The sequence below is a fragment of the Strongylocentrotus purpuratus genome, unplaced genomic scaffold (genome assembly GCF_000002235.5).
Source record: "Strongylocentrotus purpuratus isolate Spur 01 unplaced genomic scaffold, Spur_5.0 spur5_contig_837, whole genome shotgun sequence".
Taxonomy (NCBI): Eukaryota; Metazoa; Echinodermata; class Echinoidea; order Camarodonta; family Strongylocentrotidae; genus Strongylocentrotus; species Strongylocentrotus purpuratus.
Genome location: NW_022145543.1, coordinates 1,507,002 through 1,531,267, shown reverse-complemented (window position 1 = coordinate 1,531,267; position 24,266 = coordinate 1,507,002). Strand labels below are relative to the sequence as shown.

Here is a 24,266-nt window from a genome sequence, read left to right as displayed (position 1 = left end):
GAAGCCGAAGTAGACGGAGTGGAAGAAAGAAGAAAGAGTAGAACAAGAGGAGGAGTAAGAAGAAGAAGAATAAGATGATGATGATTAAAAGAAGAGAAGAAGAAGAAGAAAAGAAAAAAAAAGAAGAAGAAATTAAAGAAGAAGAAAAAGGAGAAGGAGGAGGGGAGGGGGGGGGGGGACGGAGATGTGAGAAGTTGCTACTCATGTCGGTCGGAAATAGCAAGATTATTTTAAGGAGTGGAATGGAATACTGGAGAGCCAAGAAATGTCCGTATAAGAGTATAAAAACTAAAGGAAGAAAGTGCTTATACTCAGAACTCAGAAGGACATTATATGCAGAAAGGAAGACAAAATGACTATATTAACACAAATGGAATACGTGTAGATATCAGGTAATGAACCGCTGGAGAAGTATTAAAACTGGAGCAGTTATATAATGAGAATAGAAGAGAGGTGGAATTGAAAGCAAAACACCAATTATAATAAATCATAGAATGGGGATGACAATTAGCACAATCGACATTGATTTATAAAACTTGGATATGTATGAGCATGGTCAGAACGGTACTAAATTTACATAGGTCTATAGATAATATTTTCACGACTAAACATAAGCCTATATTAAGGTCTATTTATATAAGCAACTGACAGTAAAATAACTAGGTCAAAGGCATAATGGTTTCGTTAATAATAGCAGCACTACATGTTCATATTATTTTATGTCTAGTATACCTCTAAGAGCAAGAAAAAAAAAATTACATAAATCAATAGAAAATGATATTAGGCTATGGAAAGAAACCTCAGTAAAGGGGGTGACTTTAGTTTAATTTTGTTTGTTTTATGTAATTTAACCACGGTTAAAACACCTGCTGTATTTCAATAATTTTCAGTTTCAGATATTAAGGATTTTTCTCGTGTCGCGCTCGCAAGCTCGAAGGTGTCCGATAGCTTTCATTACGTTTTAAATGACTCAAACAAAGTTTTTCTTCGCTTTGCATATAACTGTCATTTTTTATCTATCAATTATCGAGTCTATTTTTTATGATTATCCAGTCATACCCGAAAATGTCGAAATTTCCATTTATGAGGAATCGCACAGTTTTACTTCCGGTTCGTGACGTCATGGGTGTGGTATGAACTATTCCATACATACACACTGTACACAGGCTGTGTGTGTGTGAAGCTACTCGTACTCGTACACTCCACGACTCGGAGATATGGATGGGTCAAAAACGCGCTGTCGATCGCGATATGTTTCCCGTGTATAATTGTTAGCGAGCTACATGTAGCTGCTTGGCTGGATTGTCAGTGACCGTCGAAAGAAACACAAAGTTCTCCGAAAGAACTTGCAATAATTGTCTACCTATCAAGATGGCAGGCACTCTACTGACCTGCTGTCTTACGCCAACGGATAAACAGGCCTTGAATCACAGCAAAGATATCGACAAACAGCTTCAGAGAGATAAAAATTACATTCGAAGAGAAGTGAAGGTGTTGCTCCTCGGTGCAGGCGAGAGTGGGAAAAGCACGTTTTTGAAGCAGATGAAAATCATCCATGAACAACAATTTACAGATCAAGAAGTGAAAGAGTTCCGTAACATCATCTATGGAAATATTATCAAGGGTATGAAAGTGTTGGCAGATGCCCGTGACAAGTTGGGTATACCATGGGGTGATTCAGGCAACGAAAAGCATGCCGAGTTTGTCATGAGTTTCAACACTCAAGCTGCCCAGCTCGAACCACCTCTGTTTGTCCAATACGTGCAACCCTGTGTGGAACTGTGGAAAGACAGTGGGATTCAAAGTGCGTTTGATAGAAGAAGAGAATTTCAACTGGTGAGTATAATTTTGTGGGTCAAGGATGTAGAAGAGTTTCTGACCAAGAGAAAATATAGCAATGCCCATAGGCCACAGATCTAGACCGTATATCTAATCTTATTCTTAATTATGAAAGAAAAATTAGCAACCCTCCTCTGGCTAACTCGGACCCGGGGACATGGCCCTGCTGCAGAAACGGTCAGTTTTTGCAGGTTTAGGGTTATGGTTAGGATTAGTGTAAAATGACGAAAAACTGTCTGTCTTTTTAGTAGGGAGGCCAATGCCCAAATCTAACTTTTTAATTACTAATTTGTTTATACTAAAACTAAGATTAAAAGAAAGCATTTACTTTCACTAAGAAAATCCACCCATCTGCCGACTCCATAGGTTCCATCAAATAGGAGATATCCAGCTGGTTTGTAGCCATTTCCTTCTACGCCTTTCCGTACGTAAGAGCCTTGAAACAATTATATTTCATGTCGCAAAGTTACGTTCATAATTAGACAGGCCCGAGGGACAAAGTTCATGATGAAGTTTAAAACTTCGCGCGAAAGTGCAATCACTCAACAGCGGCTAGCCTTGAATCGGTCGCACACGTACACACCTTCTTCTTCTTAGTTGATCCCTCCACCGACACAGGCAAGCCCCGATGCAGGCTGAAGTCCAGCCATCAATGTGCGAACGATTACATCTTCTACTACTACGAGCCGAAGACGATGGTTCAAAAAAGGAAAGAAATATATATAATTCATTGATATTTACCTTAGATGTGTATTCCAATAATTTGATTTCCTCATGAGTATTCCTTATTATCAACGATCGAGAAGTTACGAGGTCCAATTAAAATCCATCTTGCAGCGAACACAATCATAGCGCACATCCATGCATGCAACGTACGTGTACTAATATTTCTCTCACTCTCTCTCTCTCTCCCTTTCGCTATACGTAACATACACACTCACTAACCATGTATCATATACAACACACACCTTCAAATCATGGCTTTCATTTCAATTCTCAATTGGAGTATAGACTGCTCACGTAGACTTTTTTTTTACTGAAATATCTTTTTTAACACTTCTCATACATTACTGCACGACACTCGTATCTAGTGCTGTGAGAATAAGGTACTAGGGTCTATAAATAAGACTACGCTTTGGGCACGCTCTGACCGGAGCTCAGATTATGTCGCAATACCCTTTATTTTTGGCGCGAACAATGACGTCACTGTTCACTGTTTTCCTTCTCATTTTGAGATGGATGTAGCTATAGGGCTCAAACCAACGCAAGATTGACAGAAACATCGTACTCTATCTACTTTCGAATGTTCAGTTTGTAAAAATCTGTATTTAAAAAGATATAATCTTTTTTCTTTATATTTTCTAGTTGTTAGAAGTGGCAATTGTGAACATCTGAAATGTTGATCTCTATCAAAAGTTCTTTACTCAAAACGGATCCCATATTTTTAGGGTCTACCTTCTGCCAATGAGAAGGTTTTTAGTGAGCAAACCTCTACGCCCTCTAGGATTTTCTTAGTCGGTGGTGCGAGTGCGTCAAGGTCGTCTGCAACCACAATTATTGGATTAAAAAACGTCAAAATCTGCAAGATTGTCAACAAATGGTGAAAGACTGTTACAGATCCGTGATTATAGGTATGTTGTGAAATGTATAATTGTATTTTCTTTTCATATTTTCTTCAATTTTTATTTTTACATCATTTTTTTCCCTTTGCTAATTTTTTGAAGTGGGCGACGAGCGCACAAATCGTAGGTGTAGAAGCCTTACGCCCGGGCATTGGCCTCCCTATTTTTAGTGGGGCCGTGTTTACCTGGATCGGTCACTACCCTCCCCTCCGGCTCGCCGCCCCGCCCCCTACCCCTTGCCCCGCCCCCTACCCCGCCCCCTACCCCTACCCCCTGGGATTCGAACCCGAGATCTTTAGTTAGACAGGCAGACGCTTTACCAACCGAGCCAACTAGCCTCCTATTAGTAGGGGCGCTGGTCAAAGAATGAAGATCGTCCGCATAAACGAGGATATCCTCGGAAACGCGGACAAATCGCATCCTTTACAAAAAGGAATGTCTTCAGACAATTTTTTCTTCGGCTCTCAGCAGGTTTCGTTTTCCCGATCCATGCGCAGGCAATGCAAAAATGGATTCCGCTTGATAAAATACCCCCAGTTCACGGTCTGCTTTTATGGGTTGTTAGTCTTCCCAAGGATTTATGGCTCATAAATGTGAAAGTCTCTGTACAAAGTCACTGTGAAATGCCTCATGAAAATCATCATGGAATCTCTGAATGGTGCTTGTTCACAGTGAAATCACTTCAATTATGGAGAGAGTTCAAATGTTTTTTTATCAAGAAGCTCAGCTCAACAAGTTTTGTTACCTGCACAGGCCCAGTAGGTGTTAATCCTGTTGAGTCTGTTGTTTCATATTATTACACAACCTCCGCCCTCCACAAATCGCAGTTACCATGGAAGAATCCTGGATCAATGAACAGGCTTAGACCTACAACATTGTGTATTAAAGTAAAGTAAAGTAAAGTACCGTATTTGCCGGCATATAGGCCGCAGTATTTTTGGAAGAGAAAATATCAAAAAGTCGGGGTGCGGCCTTTTTTAAATTTTTTTAATTTTTTTTTTAATTTATTTTTTTTAGTTTCGATTTATGGCGCTATGCCTGGCAATGTCTCCCAGCTCAGTAATCAGTGTGTTGACTCACCACTCGGAAACTACAACAACACTAAAATTTGACTGTCATCTTGGTTTGAAAGTAATCTTTCTAATAGATCTCAATATGTAGTTTATAATAATAGTTCCTCAAATTTTTTTCTATAACAAAAGGGTGTACCACAACATGAGGTACTTTATTGTTTTTAATTCACATTAATGATCTTACACATTCTTCTAAAAACGACATTGTTACTATTATTTGTGACAAGTTTACAAGCACAAATCAGCGCCTTTAACTGCACCTCGATGTTAAATGAAGGTCCTTCCACGCGTGGGTTTTCGGCAGCAAAACAACACCAAAAAAAAAAAAAAAAAAAAAAAAAGATTTTTTGTTGTTGTTGTTGTTGTTGTTGTAAATGTCAAAATCGGGGGTGCGGCCTATGCGGGGGTGCGGCCTTTACGCCGGCAAATACGGTAAGTAAGTAAGGTCATCATCCAGCTAGTACAGACTTATTCTGTCAGAAAATGAAACCATGGGACTGGCAGTGGTAATTTTGATAAACTATGGGTGGGTTATTAATTCATTAAGCCTGAAAAGACAGGTGAAAACATTTTCTTTAAAATTTGATTGCACTACATGTACATTTGTACATTAGCTTTCCCTGATTTTCAATGGTTTTTGTAACCTCTGACAGTGCACATAACAGGAGTTTGTGGCGCTAATGTGTTTAAAGGTAATACAAAGTTTTGGTATGGGGTCATGAATCTGGTTCAAAGGAGCATATTGGAGGCAAATGCGATCCTACAATATTCATTGATCGTCGTCGCGGTTGAAATCGAGTCTAAAGTTATGAAATTGTAAATAATAAAGTCTTTATGATGTATAGCTCCCTCTCAAGGTCACGATATTAATTAAGCCATAAAGCAACATTTCTTGACTAAAATCGACCGATTAGCTATTCCCGTTTGGAAATTATATATCACAACTACATATTCTGAGATTTTCATGGTCGCAGCTACCATTGTACGGCCGTATGCGCTATTTGAAATTTATCAAAATTTACCGGGAGCACCGGTAAATTTTTATATTCAATTTTTCTCGAAAGCAGATGTGTTTTAGGGGCTAAATTTTCTAGTGCTTATAATACATCCACAGGGGCATTCAAATATATCAAAATTGTAAAGAATCACTATCCACCCAATTTTCAAAATTCCCCAAAACTTTGTATTACCTTTAAGGTCCATCGTTTAAAAGCCTCAGTCACTGATATTAGGGTTTAATGACCCCAGTGTCTTGGGTTCCACAGGTACAGCCCCAGTGTCCTTGTCAAATCTAGGATCCAGTCCAGAAGCAGAACATCAAAAAACATGAAAGAGTGACCAAGCCTCTCGCTGATAGTTTTTTATAAATGAAAAAGAGAGAGAGAGATGAAGGCTAACGTTGTCCTTATTTGAGGACATTTATTAAACTGCCACATGATTGCATGCATTTGCATTAACAGTGTAGAGCATACAGAACTGGTGCGATACACTGTATCTTTAGGCCTGTATTTTGTCATTTTGTTGTCTAAAATTGGTTTGACTGTTTTCGTAGTAAAACTCTAAGGACTGAAGATCGTCCATGGATAGTCAAAGTGATATGCTACATGTACAGGTACCTCATTCATTGAGTCTCATACTTAGTCCAGACCATTTTGCCAAGATCATCAAGGATCCCTTCAACCAAGCACACAACATATCAGGAAGTTGGAGATGTTCCAGTAATGATATTGCACACTTTGTAATGATGATATTGTTATACAAGCAGTGTCACAGCCAAGGGCGGCCAACTTTAATGGTTCTCTCATGAGGAAAGAAAAGCCCAGGCTATAATGAAATTCATCATCAATATTAAATTTTTAGATCAACTCTCAGTGGTCTTTACTAGTGTAATAAAAAAAATGGCTATGACTAGAAACTTCAAGTGAGATATTTTCATATAGTGTTACTCTGAAGAAAAAAATCCATTAGACTCTGCAAATTTTATCCCTAGGCCACTGTCGCCCACAATGCTCGGTTTCAACTTTCAAGTGAGAAATATACCCAGCCATGTTTTAAAATAACAGAGAGAGTTCTTCCTGGTAGTACAATACACACTTGTATTAATTTCTTTTTTTAGAGACACATTATGCCTAGAAACAGCATTTAATGTACATGTAGATGAGGTTGTACTACTTACAGCAAAGAATGGGATGAAGGATGAGAAACATGCTTGTTTATAGAAAAAGTACACAACTGAACCTTGAATGAAGCCATAAACTCGTCACCTGGCTGGCAGAAGGGAGTTAGCTGGAATTTCAGGTCAATAATGAAACTTTAAGCAGAAGGGCGTTAGCACTAAATTGCCTCAAGCTTTTATAAAACTGAATTATTTCCGAGAAAAAAATTGTGGCCGTGTTCTACTACAACATTTCTATTATGTTATAAACCAATTTTGGGACGGAAAGCAGTTTAAATATAAAACAAATTTTTAAATGCGAATAATTCAAAAAGTAGTTTTCGACTCGCTCGCGCGCTAACGCCCTTCTGCCACCCGGCCGACGAACTCTTGTCTCTGTAGGATAAAAAAATTCTTTGCAGTCCCACAATAGTGAACACATCAACATTGTCTGCATAATATTACTTGCTGGTTCTCACTTTGTATTTGGAAGAAACAATTGTAGAGGATAAGAGGGTAGACTTGTGGTTATTTGATTAATCTTGTCTCTGGCTGACATGACTGATGGTAGTAAGGTTTGAAAATTGAAATTGAATCTTGGTCATTTTGCAAATTGGATATGATGCCAGCACAATTACAAGTGCATAGCACGCGATAGTATGCTTTGAAATTCTAGTACTGTACATGTACAATGTACAGCGTTTAGACTGTAGACGATGTACTTGTAGATATCTTTCTCTCTGATAATTGCTATTTTCCATCTGTATACTGGCTGGTACATGTAATAAAGTTTATTATATCCCTCATGTATAGTTGTTTGCATTGCGATTGTACAGAGCACGAAAATGGTATAGATAAGTACTATCTACCTGAGATAGTACTTATTGTAAAGTAATTTTTTGCTGCTATCCCACTTGCCCCCCCTTGCCCATTGAATACGCTTAGCAAAGTAGGTTACGCGAAATGTCAAAGTCAATGTCAATGTCAAATGAGCGCGCATCGACTGTATTACATGTACATGTATGCATGTTGCGCTTTGTAATAGGCTTGGGCGGTTCCCTTGTTGATGAGAACCGACTCCGGTTCCCACTCTCGGCCTCGGTTCCAAGTGGAATCGACTCCCGCTGGCTACCAGATACAGTACATGTAATTGAAGCCACAATGCTGTCAAGGCCACACACACACCAGGGAGGTGTTTACACACTGTACGTTATGTACTGTGCATGTCGTCTCCACTCAGCAGTGGCACTGATAGCAATAGATGATTTTCTATGATATTTTTTTGGAAAACTTTACTTTGAAAAATGAGTATAAAAAGTATGACTGTATGTGTGACTTGTGTGTGTAAATTGATGTTGTGTTTATATCTGTTTCATCTCATGATATCTCTACAATTACATTCAAACAATAAAGAAGATCAAAGTGCAGACCTTTATAAACAGTTATGAAATGATTTATTTTACTACTTTCGATCAAATCGAGAAAAAAACATGACCACTGCTAATAAAGTAATTAATTATTTAATAACTCATTATAACTTGGCAACAATGTAAACAAACAAAAACATGTTAGACCCTACGTCTATTTTAAATTCTAAACTTCAAGGTAGAATGATGGAATAATCAACTCGTACTTACACTGCTAAAATGTAAGATATGCAGAACAATTATTTCCACTATTACAGTAAACAATCCATTATCAGAGTAAGAAGTCGTCATGTAAAACTAAAGATTCTGATTCCCTGCCTAAAATAAATGAAATATATCCGAATTATGCCTGGCCCGCTGGCTCTCCTCCCAGGGACCTATCTTTATCTAAGAGCTGAGTGTAAACCAGCCCCAGCGCGTGGCACTCCATTCCCATGGATACTGCTAACCACGTGCTCTCTAAACAACAGATAACAGCGCTAGATCGTGGTTTTGGAATAACTAGTCTGCATTTTCAGCCACTATTAGAGATGGCGCGAGGAAAAAAAATAACTGAAGGATACAAGAGATAGGGGGTGGGGGAATGTACATGTAAATTGTAGACCTGTCAAACTTATTTTTAAGAAGAAAAAAAACCCGATGAGGAGAATTCAAGGGAGAGAAAGGAGGAGGAAATTGTGAGTTGTGTGAATTTAGTTTATTTGAGGAAGAAAACTAAACGTCTGATGTCTAGGGGAAGGGGAGACTAGGGATAGAGAGAGAGAGAGAGAGCAAAAACAAAGTCACATAAATCAGTTTGCGTACGAGAGAAAACATGAATCAGGAAGCATGTCCCTGCATGAATCAACTCCTTTGATCATTGTCACACACGCTCCAAGAGGAGAGAAAATGGGGTCATTGTTCCAACACTCTTGCGCAATTCATCAAAGGTCAAACGTTCAGCTGGGGGGGGGGGGGCAGTTACAGGGGGCAACACACAGCAGTGCTACACACACCTCACTCGATCACTCTGATGCATAGTACTAGAAGAAGGTACACACTCAAATGTGTGTATCAAAACAGCATGCTGTTAGTGCGCCCATCGCTCGCATGCATTCTGCTTTGACAGAGCTGATTTTGTTCATTCTCTATGCTGTGGAATCGACTCCAGTTCGTTCGGGCAATGTTTTTTGCAAAGTATCTCTTTGATTTGTGGTGCTGTGGAGTCGACTCCAGCGCCAAAGACTCGGTTCTTATCTTGGAACCGAGTCTCCTTTTCTCGGAACCGACGTGCTCGAGTAATCGACTCTCTAGAGATTGGAGTCGACTCCTCGGTTCTGGATTTCAGAATCGGTTAGAGTCGGGTACTCGGCTCTCGCTCCCAAGCCTACTTTGTAAAATCTAGCTGAAGCTAAAGCTACAGTCCCATATACGTCCCGGACCGTCCCGGACCATCCCGGACCCCATCCGGGGTGATCCGGGATTCGGTCCGTGTTGACACCGTGTTGGCACCGGGGTGGTCCTGGATGGTCCTGGATGGTCCTGGATGGTCCTGGGCGGTCCGGGAGTCGACCCCGGATGTTTTTGACGGTCAAAAACTGCCGGGGTGGTCCGGGACGGTCCGGGACAATAGTTTGATCCGGGGTGATCCGTGTAGCCACCGTGCTGGGTCCGGGGTCATCCGTAGTGGCGCCGGGGCGGTCCGTGTTGATCCGTGGCAGTCCGGGAGTGAGTTATTGACCGCCCAGGACCATCCAGGACCATCCAGGACCATCCAGGACCATCCAGGACCACCCCGGTGCCAACACGGTGTCAACACGGACCGAATCCCGGATCACCCCGGATGGGGTCCGGGATGGTCCGGGACGGTCCGGGACATATATGGGACTGTAGCTTAAAAGCATCACACTTTTTTTGAACAAAACATCCCGGACCATCCCGGATCACCCCAGACCATGGTCCGGGATGGTCCGGAGTGGTCCGTGCTCGTCCGTGCTGGTCCGGCTTTATATGGGACTGGGGCTTAAGCTGTCTGCAGAATCAGTTCTTATTATTATGTAAAATTCACTTTAAATAGACCTTATTGCCGATGTGGGATATAAAACAAATGTTAACCTCCTTTACTCGGGCAATGGATACAAACTATCATCGCCTCGGTGATCTCGGGGCTACCATCTTCCCTCGCCTTGCGGCTCGAGAAGATAGTAGCCCCGAGATCAGCTCGGCGATGATAGTTTGCACCATTACCCTCGTAGTCTCGTAGTCGATTAATATTTGCTTACTAGCTGATGAGATACATGCACACACCTGTACACTGTACATGTATAGCATTCACCTGTTTAGTTGTACGTGTATAGTCAGAATGCAAATTGCATTGCCTGACAAACCGTATGGCTTAATGTAGGCTACATCTAAAATGTACATGTACACGTCACAATTATCTGTAATAGATAAATGAAAAAAGTTGTAACTTGGCACTTTGAACACAAAAATGATCAATTATTTCACCATGTCCTGTAGGAGTATTAAAACTCTGTTGCATTGTACTGTACAGTGTACACACACAACCTAAAACTTGAGCCATTTACATGTACACTGTAGCAAGGGTTTGTCATTGTTTTGAGCCAATAGAGCATCACTTGAACAATTAAATAAAGTTTTCCATCATATCCTGACTCTTTAAAATCCATAAGTGAATACTATATTGCACAAAAGTTTGTTTTATGGTGAACATTGCAGCATAGTTGAAATCCTTGAAAACCAGATGTTCTGGAAAGAAGGTGTTTCCTGGTGTTGGTCTATCAGCATTTCGTACATGTATGAAATGGATTTGAACAATGTATGTACACTATTCATACATGTAGATGCCATTTATGTAGAATATTGAGTACACCATAGTCAGAGCTCAATGCCCAACATGGCAACTACATTTGACTAATTTTTTTAATTATTGGTGGCACAGAACCCCCCCCCCCAACCAAAACAAAAGAATGGAAACAAATCTCTTTCTGTATTTTGCATCTTGTACAGTATTCACTGTTATTATGATTTTACCAATCACTTTCACTGAAATAATGCATTGATGAAGTACATGTACACAAAGACCTACAATGTATACATTTTATATCCTCAGTAACTAGGATCCACCCCATAGGCTATAGAGAGCTCATAATTTTGTTTATGCAATTAAATTTGAATATCTTTCGGTTGTAAATGACTTTTATGACTAAAAAGATGGTAGTCGAGTACAGACTGTGATTAATAGACTACATGTACTGTAGACTGTAGACTGTAAAGTGTAACATGATACTACACACCTGTGGCCATACCCGTATCTTTATGATATGCTTGTTTAGGTAATCTTGGTACAGTGTACTTCCATCAGAGTTCAATCATTTGTTACAATGCATTGAGAAAGATTGTATCACATTTCGTTGTATTGTGACTTGTGAGTCCCTGTATATAAAATGTACACAAGTACCGTACATTTAGCATAATAAAGGCCTAACATACTGCAGTCCTGTAGCAGGGATAATCAATATCTATGTACACTGTACATGTACATTTATAGGCATTAAAGAAATGGATACAGTGTACATGTACATTGTAGATGTCCATGAGTCCATGTACAATTGTGAATACAGTAAATGTTGATTAATTCAACTTCTTGATTATAGAGAACTGGCACAATGTACATGACTTGTAACATTAAGTAAGTGCTGCATCCACACTGCACGGTCATGGTTTGTTAAATACACATTTTGTACACACCAAATAAAGGAAAAGTTCAGGGATAAACCTTGGCCTGTGTTTTCCCAGCATCAACCTTGATTGATAATGCTTTATGTACAGTACTTGAACATATTAAGACAGGGACGAACACAGTTTTTATGCACCAACTGTGCATGTGTAACGGCTTGGAAATTGTGCTTTCATTTGTTTCAGTTACATTTTTGATTCACATGCTTGATATGTGCTTGATATCAATGATATGCATTGTGGTTGTACTTGTAGTGTACATTTGAGTCATGATTACAGGACCATGACGTTGCAGCCCAAATTGTCATTGAATAACTGAAAGCCAGGCATACACGCTCAGCAGTAGACTATAAGAGTGGTTCAATTGCAAAGATTGTATTGTGTGCAGGTACATGTATGCTCATTTCAGTGGTTATAGATGCATAGAGATCTATGGCTCTGTATATTGTTTAATTTGCTGTTGAACACAAACACGGGTAGAAATGGTGAACTTTGAGCTTGCTTTAAAGCATGGGTTTCGCTCACTTCCTTATAGCCATACCTTTTTAAAGAGATGGTTGGGTACAGCGGATCAAGGTGAAAAAGAATTCCATGTTTTCATCATTATCTTAATCCTATTTGGAAGAATGTCATTGCAGCAAGTTGTATGAAAAGTATTGCTCTTTATTTCCCAGATATTTCAAATAATGATTCAAAACTTTTGGAACAATTTTCATTCCACATGTGTGTGTATAGTCCCATATTATACATTACATGTATTGTTGAAATATACAATGTACCCACATGGGTATGTCACTATGTCTGTGTGCACTGAAGTGTTTTTACCTTAACTCTGAAATTCACAGCTATTCAATCTTTCCCAGTTAAAAACTATATGAGTACTTAATCCTTTCTTTATGATCATTCGCCCAGTCCCTATAAAGTATGCTTTGAACACTGTACATGTACAGTTCAGTGCTTTGACTCTTGCAGGCACTGTACAATATTGAAAAGAAAATATTCTTTTTCTTTTAAACCTGCTTTAGATGTACATGTATGTAAGATGCATCGACAGACATACACACTTTTGTTCACTTTACTTTTTGGGAAGGCATTTTCACTTGTTTGAAATTGTGACATCATTTTATTAAGAGTAAAATACATTAGTTTTACCTGGTAAAAAGTAAATTGTTTCAAAATAAACCTGCTTTGATCCGCTGATCTGCGAATTATGTGCACTCATGGAAAAAATTAAACAATGTATATAGTAGCAATTTGCGAAATAGCTTCTTAAACCCTATAAAGGAATCCTAGAAAAAGAAGAGCTCTTGTATCTTTTATTTGATCAGTTCAGTGGGTAGCAAAGCTTGAAGTCACTGACCATGATAGCTTAGTGAAATGAACTGAAAAGTATTGTCAAATACACATCCTTTTTTTTATTGGCTCCGCCCATCGAAGGTGGTGTTAGACTGGCATAAATTATGTTTTTGGGTTGTCTGTCCAGCCTGCCTTTCCTTAACGTAATATCTCTAGAACCACTTGAGGTGGGAACTTTGAACTTGGTGGTAATCACTATAGGAAGACGATTTGTTTAGATTTTGGGAAAAGGCCATACATAATGTAGTACAATGTACAGTAGGTCATAGATGTCAATTTTTGAAATACAGGTTTTAGTCTCATTATCGCGCCATATGTCAAGAACCACTTAATAACTTTAAACTTGTTACAATATATGTATCACCTTATGAAGATAATCTGATTTGGGGGGTAAATAGGTGAAAGGTCAAGGATCATAACAGTTAATTTACATTGTACATTAGGTATTGTACATGTACATGTACAATGAAATCTAAGGGTTTTAGCCATTTTATTGCCTTGTGTGAATTACTAATTTGAGTCATGCAATATGGTGATGTACACTAATAACAAAATTGGTGTGTATCATCACCACAGAACTGAGGCTACATTTATAATGCAAGCAAAAATCATCCATTTTTCTCAGATTCCGGTGTTTCGTCAGAAGTCGCTAACCAACTACCGGCAAACACGAGATAAAACTGAAATTAGAAGGAAAAAAAATCCACCTCTGAATTTTTTTTTTTAAAGCCGTCAGAAATTTCACTGATTTTTGCAGTGTAGATGCCGCTCTCATAACAATTGTGAATGGTCACATAACTCTCGATGAACTTGAAACCTGTAACTACGTGTTGTGAAAATCACTGTAGGGAGCAAAGTGATGAGATTTTGGGATCGTCTGGTCAAAGGTTATACAGATCAATTGACGTACAGTACAGTACATGTACATGTATCATAAACACTAGCATTTTTTTTTGGGGGGGGGGGGGTAGGGGGAAAAGATAGGCTCTGGTTAAGCTTAAAAGCATTGGTTGTTGGTTTTCTACTAGATTTTGTGCCTGTATTGTACATGTTGTAATTCTTTCTCATGGAGGTGTGAAAGAACCTACATTCTGACAACTTTCTTGAAGATGAACTCTGGTTAACCGGTGGTTCAATTACATTTGTACCTGTATGGTGTGAAAGAGCCCTTCCGCTTCCCTTGGTCTTGCAATCATGTATGGAGAAGATCAACTCTAGCATGCTTTAATAGCTAGAGTTGATCTTCTTCATACACTGTGGGTCCTCTGTATTTTTGCCTTGAAAATGAACCTGTCCCCGACAGTCATCTGTAAAATCAGCTTTGGCTATGTTTAACTTTTAATTTTTACTGTGTGAAAGAGCCCTTGGTATGGAAACTATCTAGAAGATCAGCTCTGGTTTAAGCAGTGGTTCACCTCTGTACATTTTAATGGATTAACTGATTACCTGTGAATCAGCAGTACCACTGACTCAGCCTCAGTGTGGTTTTGACAGGTACCTGTAGATGTACAGTACAGGTACAGGTAAATGCATGCAGAGTTTCCAGAGTCCAGACTTAGATTTTGGCGAGCCTGATGTGTTCCTATCATAACAACAAATGGACTACCTTTGTACATGTAGTAGTGAAACAGGTGTCTGTACATTATGTAGACCTACATTAGTACTTGTAGATCTTGATGTACTGTACACATGTACGCCTGATAGTAGAAGGCACTTTAGGAAGAGGCATCCCAAATGAGAGTAACTTTGTGTGTGATATGTTAACAGGTCTTTCCAACCAACTTTGAGGTACCTGAACTTGAAGTTTGTGTTTTGACATTGTCAATGAAACTTGACTTTTGCCACATATTTCATCGTGACCTGAATGCCTGCAGGTGTCACACAAGGCCCTGTGGACTTTCTTCAATGTGTAGAATGTGGGTTATGCAGGCTTGTGAGTACAGTGTAGGACCAGGAAGGTGAGAGCTGAGAGGTTGATTTCCTTTGCTCCAACAAGTGGTTATACTAGTGGTAGAATATGTACTCGTGTCTGTGACAGGCTGTGTCTTTTCAGCGGTAATCCCCTAGACAGGACTATTACCAACACTACTTAACAGTGCCTATTTAGAGCAAGAAGGAGGATAGTTTTCCACAGAGTTAATACCCTTCTGGCTCTCAACAGACGGCATACTACAAGTAAATGTACTTGTACACAAGCCTGAAATAAGGGACCAGGAGCAAGGGGCATTTAGTTTTAAAAGTTGCCTCTTGCCCATGGGGATTTAACCAGATCAAGGAGGAATTTTTTGATGAACCAGGGGCAATTTTTTTTAAATGGATAATGACAACCAATTACAAGTTACAAAAATATCTGGCCGGTTATCATTTTAGCTTCAGCTGTTTATGTTTACAAATGACGCACCATACAAAAAACATACATGGGGGGGGGGGGCTACATGTATTGGTCTAAGAACAGAGGCAAAACTTGCGAGCTGCCATCTTGGATTTTAATGACAATGGACAACAAATGTGTGCTTACATTATAATCCAAGATGGCGGCTCGCATGATTTGCCTCTTCTCTTAGACCAATATTATTAATTTCAAAGTCATGAAAAGGCACTAAATATCAACAAACATGGTCTACAACAAATCCAAATGACAAAATAATCCCAGCTATTTTTTTTTTTTGGCATTTGATAGCCCAAAATTTTCGACATTATTTTTTTTTTATAAATCTGCAGATTTTTTTCCAATCATTTTCATTGATAGGTGATAGGAATTTATTGTCCGATTTCACCTGATCGGCCAACGATCTGCCCCTGATTCAATGATCGGTTACAGGGTTACATGTAGTTCTTTTGCTCTTTACTGCCATTATCTTTCATCCTGATGAATAATATTTTGTAATTCCGCTAGTAGGACTTGGGCTCAACAGATTTTGCCTACATTGTACATGTATAGTTGTATACTGTAGAATCGAAACCAGCTCTATGCAGTACTTAACGACTCATACTGTAAAGGGTTACCGGTAGACAGGATGCGGATACATCTTTAGTTCTTGTAGTCCTGTTATCCTACTACTGTCTTGCCAATAGACACTAGTGCTGCACCGGGATTGAACCCACCACCTTCACATCTCCAGTCCTGTGTCTAACTCTAAACCACTCGACTATGACACCTTTGTTTGGGTTGTTACCATTACATGTGTTGTACGTACAGTAAATAAAGTTTCTAAAGAACAGGGAAGTGAATACATTAAAACAACATTTTCAAACATGATGCCCAGTCTATCATCATCGTGAGAAATCAATCATGTACATTTTACAGGGCTGGCAATTTCCCAGGAAATAATTGGGAAATAGTCGACAGGCGTACAGGTACTATTGAAATTCCATCAATTACACTTAAAAATGTTTCTTACTTGTTATATCCAATAACTTCTTAGATTGTTTTGGGGGATATTCTATTCACATTTTAAAGACACAAATATGTTGCTATACTATACCTTCTCATGTTGTTTACCCATATAATAGCTGTCCACCACCTGGCACTACACACATGAGTGAAAGTCACATCATACAGAATAGTTTTTAATTTAGAATGTTCTAAACCAACATACAATCAAATTTGAATTCTGGAAACGAACAAAACTATGGATGTTCAGGCTCCTTTTACTATGGCACTATCCAAACTGCAGTATGCTTCATGAATATTTTCAATCAAAATCAAATCAATTCCAATCTTTGATGAAGATGTACATGTACAGTATTAAAGGGAGGAGGGACCTCTAAAGCATTGTCAGATTTATACTTGAACTGAAGTGCTTCTAGACATATGATTTAAAGCTAGTACTTCCTCTTTGTGCAGTGGAGTATCCAGGATAGCCTACGTGTAGGTTGAACTTAAAGGGTAGTGTAATAATGGAAGGTGTCACACAAAACATCTCGTGCAATACAGAAAACATATCGTTTCTTCATTCTGTGGCTCTGTGCATTTAAACACATCGTCTTAGATAAATTGTCTAAACTAAATATACAAGAGTTCATGTACAGTAAAAATGCACATTTGGCCATTAGATCATGTACAAATGTACTGTAGGCCTTCAATGTTTGTGTTGTAACTTGTACGATGCATGTGCAGTGAGTGTCCACATTTAAAATGAATACATGTAAAAACTCTTGTTGAAAAAAAAAAAAAACATTTAGTATAAACTCGGTATGTCATGTTATCTAATTTATCGAGAGAGCATGCCAATATTACATACATGTATGGTCAGTTCCCCATAACATGTTTTCCATTGTGATACCATAGTTTCTCTACTTCCCATATGCACGGAAAGCTTGTTTACGACATGACTGATCTGTTACTATGGCAACAGACACCCTCTGCATCATCTCCATGTATTGAGGAGAAATGACAAACTTATGGTTCCCTTCAGCCATTCAGGATGTCATTTATTGGGTGCAAACTGCGCTAATAAACTCTCCTTCACCCAGATCTGCTATGAAATAAAAAAGAATCATTGCATTAATACTACAAGTACTGTACATGTACTTGTATGCAAATCGCTGTTTCCCCAAAGAAATGATTAATTTTGTGCATCCATCGACGAATTGATTTATGGGTACTGTAGGATAACACTATACCGGTACATATACTGTACATACAGTTTGATACAACAGATATTTCTTGTTTGAAATGTTGTTGAAGTACTACATGAACATTTACATTGTATATACACAGACTATTTTAACAATATTCTTTTACAATTACTCACTATTTACATGTACATGTACAACTGTATACATGTGTACATGTGCATTTCGGTCGGCATGTACATGTGCATATACTGTGTACATGTATTCACTATTCAGTATTTGTGTTATGGACCTACATGTATGGGGAAATGGAGAAAAAAAATGAAACCCTTGAAAGTATTAATAGAATAATATTTCCTTATTGTGTCTCTAATTCTGTTTACTTATATGTACATGTATACGTCACTATCGAATGCCTTTCTTTCTTCCCATTTGCAGGCTGACTCTGTTAAGTACTTCTTGGATGAAATTGATCGAGTAGGCAGAAAGGTAAGTTGAGAACTAGCATTATCATAATCTTTAATTGATCCAAAGTTTGGATATTTTCCAAAATCCATATACACTACACAATACACATGCACTTGCACTTGCACTTGGATGTTTTATTGTTAGCCACAAAGAACTGGGTTACCGAAGTGTGGGAAATTGCATTCATATTCCGCTTTTTAGGATTATGTGATTTAAAGGATGACAAGATATTAAATTATTGCCAATTTTCTAGTTTCGGCACATTTTTTATATTATTACTGACCAGACATGAAGGGTAGTACGTAATGTTTCCATATTAATATTGATAATGTATGTACATGTACATGTACATGTAGTTTCTAAAGTGGGCAGGTCCAAGCTATTTGGATTGTGACGTACGGGACATTTAGAGACTTTAAACAAGAAATAACAACAGATGAAATTATTTATATGGCTATCTTTTGGTATGAGTCTGTGGCTATTATGGGCTAGTTCATTTGTGGAAAGTTTTAGTTCTGACCAATTTTTTAATTAATTTTAAATGTAATTAATGTGCTGCGTGACGTACGGGACGCTGTGGTCCCGTACGTCACGCAGTATAAGACGCACCCCTATTTTTGGAGCTGAGAATTTTTTTTTTTGTCGACTCCGTAGGCAGCAAGTCAGGTCTGTGTTAAAAAAAACCTAGCGTGAAGGACCTTTATTTTACTGTGAGGTGCTGTTGAAGGTGCTGATTTTTGCTTATGAACTTGTCACAAATATTAGTAACAATACAGTTTTTAAAACTAAAGATGACAGACAAATTTTTCTCTATTAAGTCCAAACAGAAATCCAAACATTCAGGTATAGTGTTGTTCTTGTTTCCATGACTGAGCTGGGAGACATTGCCAGGCACAATGCCAGGTGGAGAGGCATAAATCAAAACTTAAAAAAAAAAAAAAAAAAAAAATTGTACCTGTGAATAACATGCACCCCCGACTTTCAAAAAAAAAATTTCGGCGGAAAAAAGGTGCATCTTATACACAGAGATTTACGGTATGCACAAATTCACCTGTCTTTGCATTGCCGGGCCAACGTACATGTACATGTACATGTACAGGTGTACATGTACAATGTGCCTATACAAATACCTGTAGATGATGCTTTGCTCTTGTCAGTAGGAGGCCAGTAGGAGAATAAATGTGAGGTACATATTTGATCTTCAACAAGTACTGAGTACAAGTGCCTATTGATCAAATGTTGAATCTATGGGAACTGTACAATATCTATTTGAATTTTAAAATCTATAATTGTACATTGGAACTTTTATGTTTGATTATTGTTTTGATTCTGTCTCGGTCTCATCTGTTTTGTATGACCATTTCTGAGAATATTGTTGCATGCTTGGCAGAAGGGCACATGTACATTAGATGTGGGGACAGCAGATATACTTTTAGGATGTTGAAAAAAATATGATTGTTTCTCAACTTCTTTTGCAACCATTTTAGTCTATACCAATGCATTTTCCAAATTGTTAACATTGATTTTATATAATAATTCATCAATAAAAATGAAACAGTTTAGAAATGTGACGAAAATCCGTTCGTCCCCTTCTGCTGAGCACATGACAATATTGTACATGTACTGTACTCTTGCAAGCATCTGTGTGATCCCCTTTCTAAAACTGCTTATTTCTCATCTGTTGCCTTCCAGGACTACATACCAAGCCTGACTGATATCCTCCACTCTCGTAAGGCCACCAAAGCCTTCCAGGAGCATGTCATCGACATCAGGAATGTGCCCTTCCGCTTCGTTGACGTCGGCGGCCAGCGCTCGCAACGGCAGAAGTGGTTCCAGTGCTTTGAGAGCGTGACCTCCATCCTCTTCCTGGCATCGTCAAGTGAGTTTGATCAGGTCCTCATGGAGGACCGCATCACCAACCGTCTCCTGGAGTCGTGCAACATCTTTGACACCATCGTCAACCACAAGTGCTTCGCCAGTATTTCCATTATCCTCTTCCTCAACAAAACGGACTTGCTAGAGGAGAAGATCAAGCATGTTAGCATAAAGGACTACTTCCCCAACTTCCAGGGGGACCCGCACTCGATGAACGACGTTCAGAATTTCATCCTCAAGATGTTTGACGTAAGGCGCAGGGAACGCGGCAGCAAGGCACTCTTCCACTACTTCACAACGGCCGTGGACACTAACAACATCAGATATGTGTTTCAAGCAGTACGGGACACTATCCTTCAAGAGAACCTCAAGCGATTGATGTTGCAGTGATGCAAACTCTCCTTTCTTTTCCTAGTGCCTAGTCCCATAAATACCCCTCTGTGTTAGCTCGGTGGAGTCCATCTGGCAATTTTTATACCTTCATTCACAGAGGAGCTTGGAATTTGTTATTGTCAAAGAAGATTGGAACAAGATTGGAACAAGATTGGAACAAACATAAAGTTGTAAAGAAGATCAGCGCTGATTGATCCATTCTGAGGATCGCATCGGCTTTCAGATCTTTTTGCTCATTTTTGTTTTGCTGTTATATCAAAATGTATTATATCTTAGGAAAAGAATTTGCAATTTTCTGTACTGCTTAATACTAAGTGTCGCATGTGGGAAACTACAGATGTTGCTCTCATGTCATGTTGGTGACCAGACTCCAAAGATTGAAAAATCACGATTAAAATCATTCAGTGTATTTGATTTCAGAGAAATGTGATCAATTAGATGTATACTGTACATGTATGCTGCATTTTCAATTGTTTTCAATTGTAGAAGCTAGACAGGTAGGTTGAATTGACTCTTGCATCTGAAGAAAGTCATTAAAACTTCTGCAGACTAAACGCACAGTAGCATGCTATACATGTAGTTTGTAACATCATCCCTCTGTCACCTACAATGTATACAGTACATGTGCATTAGATGTCAATGTATACCTGCATGTACCAGCATTCATACTCTAGCTAGCCAGGTACATAATGTCAAATGACACAAGTAAGTATCGTTTTACTAACTCAATCAAGATCACAAACTCAATCAAGATCACAAACTTATGGCTTTCAACAGATGACTTTCTAGTAAAATGACAAGATGTGAGTTAAAAAGTCATGTTACACTCCCAAATTGAGGTCATGTCTCTCAGCAGATAACTTTCTAGCGTTCTCCTAAAAGAATAAGGTTTACATGTTGTAATTCCGACCCCTGTACTACAAAAACATGGCAGCCGGGCCATTGCATATCCTCATCTGGCTTTGTTGGAAACATATCATGCATAACATTGAGTGACATTCACATACTGTTATGGGCAAATATTTTTTTCTGCAGGTTCCTTCCTCTTTCTCCCACAAAACATGTCCATGTTTGAGCAGTGCTTTAGTGTATGTACACGTAGGTGCTTATCCTGTGGAATTGGTGTAGAATCTCACAATTTCATTAGAAATGTCATGAACATGCCAATTTAGTGGACGCCCCTGGAGATATACGTGTACCCTTGTAAAAATCAGTCTTTCTAGGTTCTAATTTGAATCGACTCCGTCAAACTTGACCTATATTTCCTTCCCAATCTATATTGAGATACAGTTGGCTGAAAATGGACTTTCATTTGAAGAGCTGCGGCATTACGCCCCCATCGCACTAACATTTAGGGAAGCGGATATCAGTGTTTCGTTTGAAGCCTGGGGCTGTGAGATTGAATAGGAACTGTGTGAATGTGAGGAATGGTCTTAAAGGGTAACGTCACTCAAAAACTTGTTTGTCAGATCAGCTATGTCAAAAGATTTGTATGGTACATGTATGGTACTTATTCAAAGTAAACATACACTGTATATATACATGTAAAGTTCATGTAGTTTCCCTATCGATCAATTTCTCAGTAACTGGTAATACAAGTTTGCATGCCCAGGGAGAGAGCATACAATGTAGTGTACATTGTATGCCATAATTAGCAATCAAATCTTTATATCCAGTTATTTGTCAGCTTGGTGTAATTTGACAAATCAAGTATAACCATATACAGGTAGATCTTCATAGTTTTCAGAAATCAGATTTGATATTTTGGTTTAGAAAATTGAATCAATAGATTTTTTTTTTTTCAACTATCCAAATTGGCAAATAAGTTTAAGACTCAATGAAAGTGCATTAAGTTTGAACCCAACTGAAATATAAACTTTTTTTGTCAAAGTCAGTTGATTGCACGACACTGCTAATCTTCGATATATTTTTAATTTATAAGAAAAACAAATTGTAATAATGATTTTTTATATTATCCTCAAAACCCCATTGAAAAAAAAACTCCTTAGGATAGCTGTGCATACTAAAATAAACAGTAAAATATACCACAACATCAGCAGGACATAATTTACACCCACTTTTATATATTTTATGACGTCAACACACTACAACTCAAGTATAATCATCACATGTACATGTATCAAGGTTGTAGAGAAGTCCTTAAATACCGACACCGATACCTATATGTCTGTATAATTATGATGCCAGGAATATTTATCAAGGGCATCCATATTGGCTGGTGGGAGCTGGAAAGTATTCCATATTTAGACGGTAGACATGAACACAAATTTGCTGGTAAAGGTACGGCCAAGAGCCACTTCACTTCATTCAAGTAGAGTACATATACATGGTTGATAGATTACAATGCCATCTTCATGTACAATGGGGGATTTATGTGGAGCTGTCATTAAGTGGCTCTTTGATGAATGTACATGTATGGAAATAAAAGATTCAGTTTGAAATATTGGGCTGTACAATAACAGTTGCATTGAGCATTTGCATGTAGATGAAAGTCACTGGCATGCGCCCAGGACACATGGGCTGCCAATATTTGGGTCAGGACTCGGGACCCCCAAAATGTTGAAAATCTTTTCATAGGGCACATGCATCTAAAAAGTCAGATCTGGACCCCCTGCCAAAAAAACGTCCGTGTGGAGCCCTGAGAATGTGAAGAGATATGAAAGGTATTTCAAAGATATTCAAAACTTGATTTTTTTTTTTTATAGTGCAAAGCACATGTATGAATGCCGTTTCATCATGATCTCTGCAGCTTTCCTAAATTCTTGTAAACTTAATCAATGGTTATTCCCCTCTTTTGGATGTACGGATTTTAGTATGGGTTTTAGTGAGAAACACCGATCAAAGGAAACAAAATACCGGTATATGGTATACTCTTTTATAAAGTTTATATATAGGTGGTTGCTAAAGCAGGGTTGATTGCATTGCTACATTTGGTTTACCGTTTGTCTCTTTCCAGGAGGGAATTACCAAAAGTAGTCCATGATAAGCTTAAAAGGGGAAATAAAATAGACACAGACTATGATGATGTTCTCAGTGTAGCGTACATACTTATCCCATCGTGATGGTATTGGTCTGTGTGACAGGATTTCCTCATCATGTGATGACAGTCGTTATGAAAACATATCTATCAAGTGCTAGTTTGAATCACAGCGTTTGACTGGATCAATTGAAATTCCCTTTTTTGATGGTTATAGGGAAGTAGGTTATTTATATTCCACAGAGTTGAGCCTTTCACCTCAACATGAATGCATATTTGTAGGGTATTTTTTGGTGTGAATATACAGTTGTAATTTCATTATACTGACAACAACAATTTATACTAAAAGTGGTGTTCTCTTTTGAAATATGTATTGCATTGGGTAGGGGGGGGGGGGGAGGTGGACCTGTTTATAAAGACCACCAGCTAATGAAGACTGCCAATCTTCTCTCTTCGGTTTATTTCTCAGTGAAGCTTGTAGTAAAGGGGACCTGTTTATAGAGACAACCTGTCAACACAAACTGTTCTTGTTTTTCTTGGAGAGTATTCCTTGTTCAAACCTACATGAGGAACCTTTACACTTATCCAGAGACAATTATTCATGTTCCTATGGAGTGTTAATATGGTAATACCTTTATACAAAGACCACTAAAGTCAAGGGAGATGATAAAAGTGCTCTTTATAGGCAAGTGGTTCCTCTTATAGTTTTCAGTCATACTGATGTTCTGGTGCACAAGGGAGTCT

The 24,266-nt window shown here is 38.5% G+C and overlaps 1 protein-coding gene across 1 annotated transcript; it reads left to right on the top strand.

The window, feature by feature from the left end:
- The first annotated feature begins 1,304 nt into the window (after positions 1-1,304).
- Positions 1,305-21,245, top strand: LOC414055 (guanine nucleotide-binding protein G(12) alpha subunit). Its single transcript, NM_001001476.1, is given in 3 exon segments — positions 1,305-1,836; positions 18,227-18,277; positions 19,949-21,245. Coding segments are annotated over 3 exon segments (1,089 nt in total). The 5' UTR covers positions 1,305-1,371; the 3' UTR covers positions 20,522-21,245.
- Positions 21,246-24,266: the final 3,021 nt, after the last annotated feature.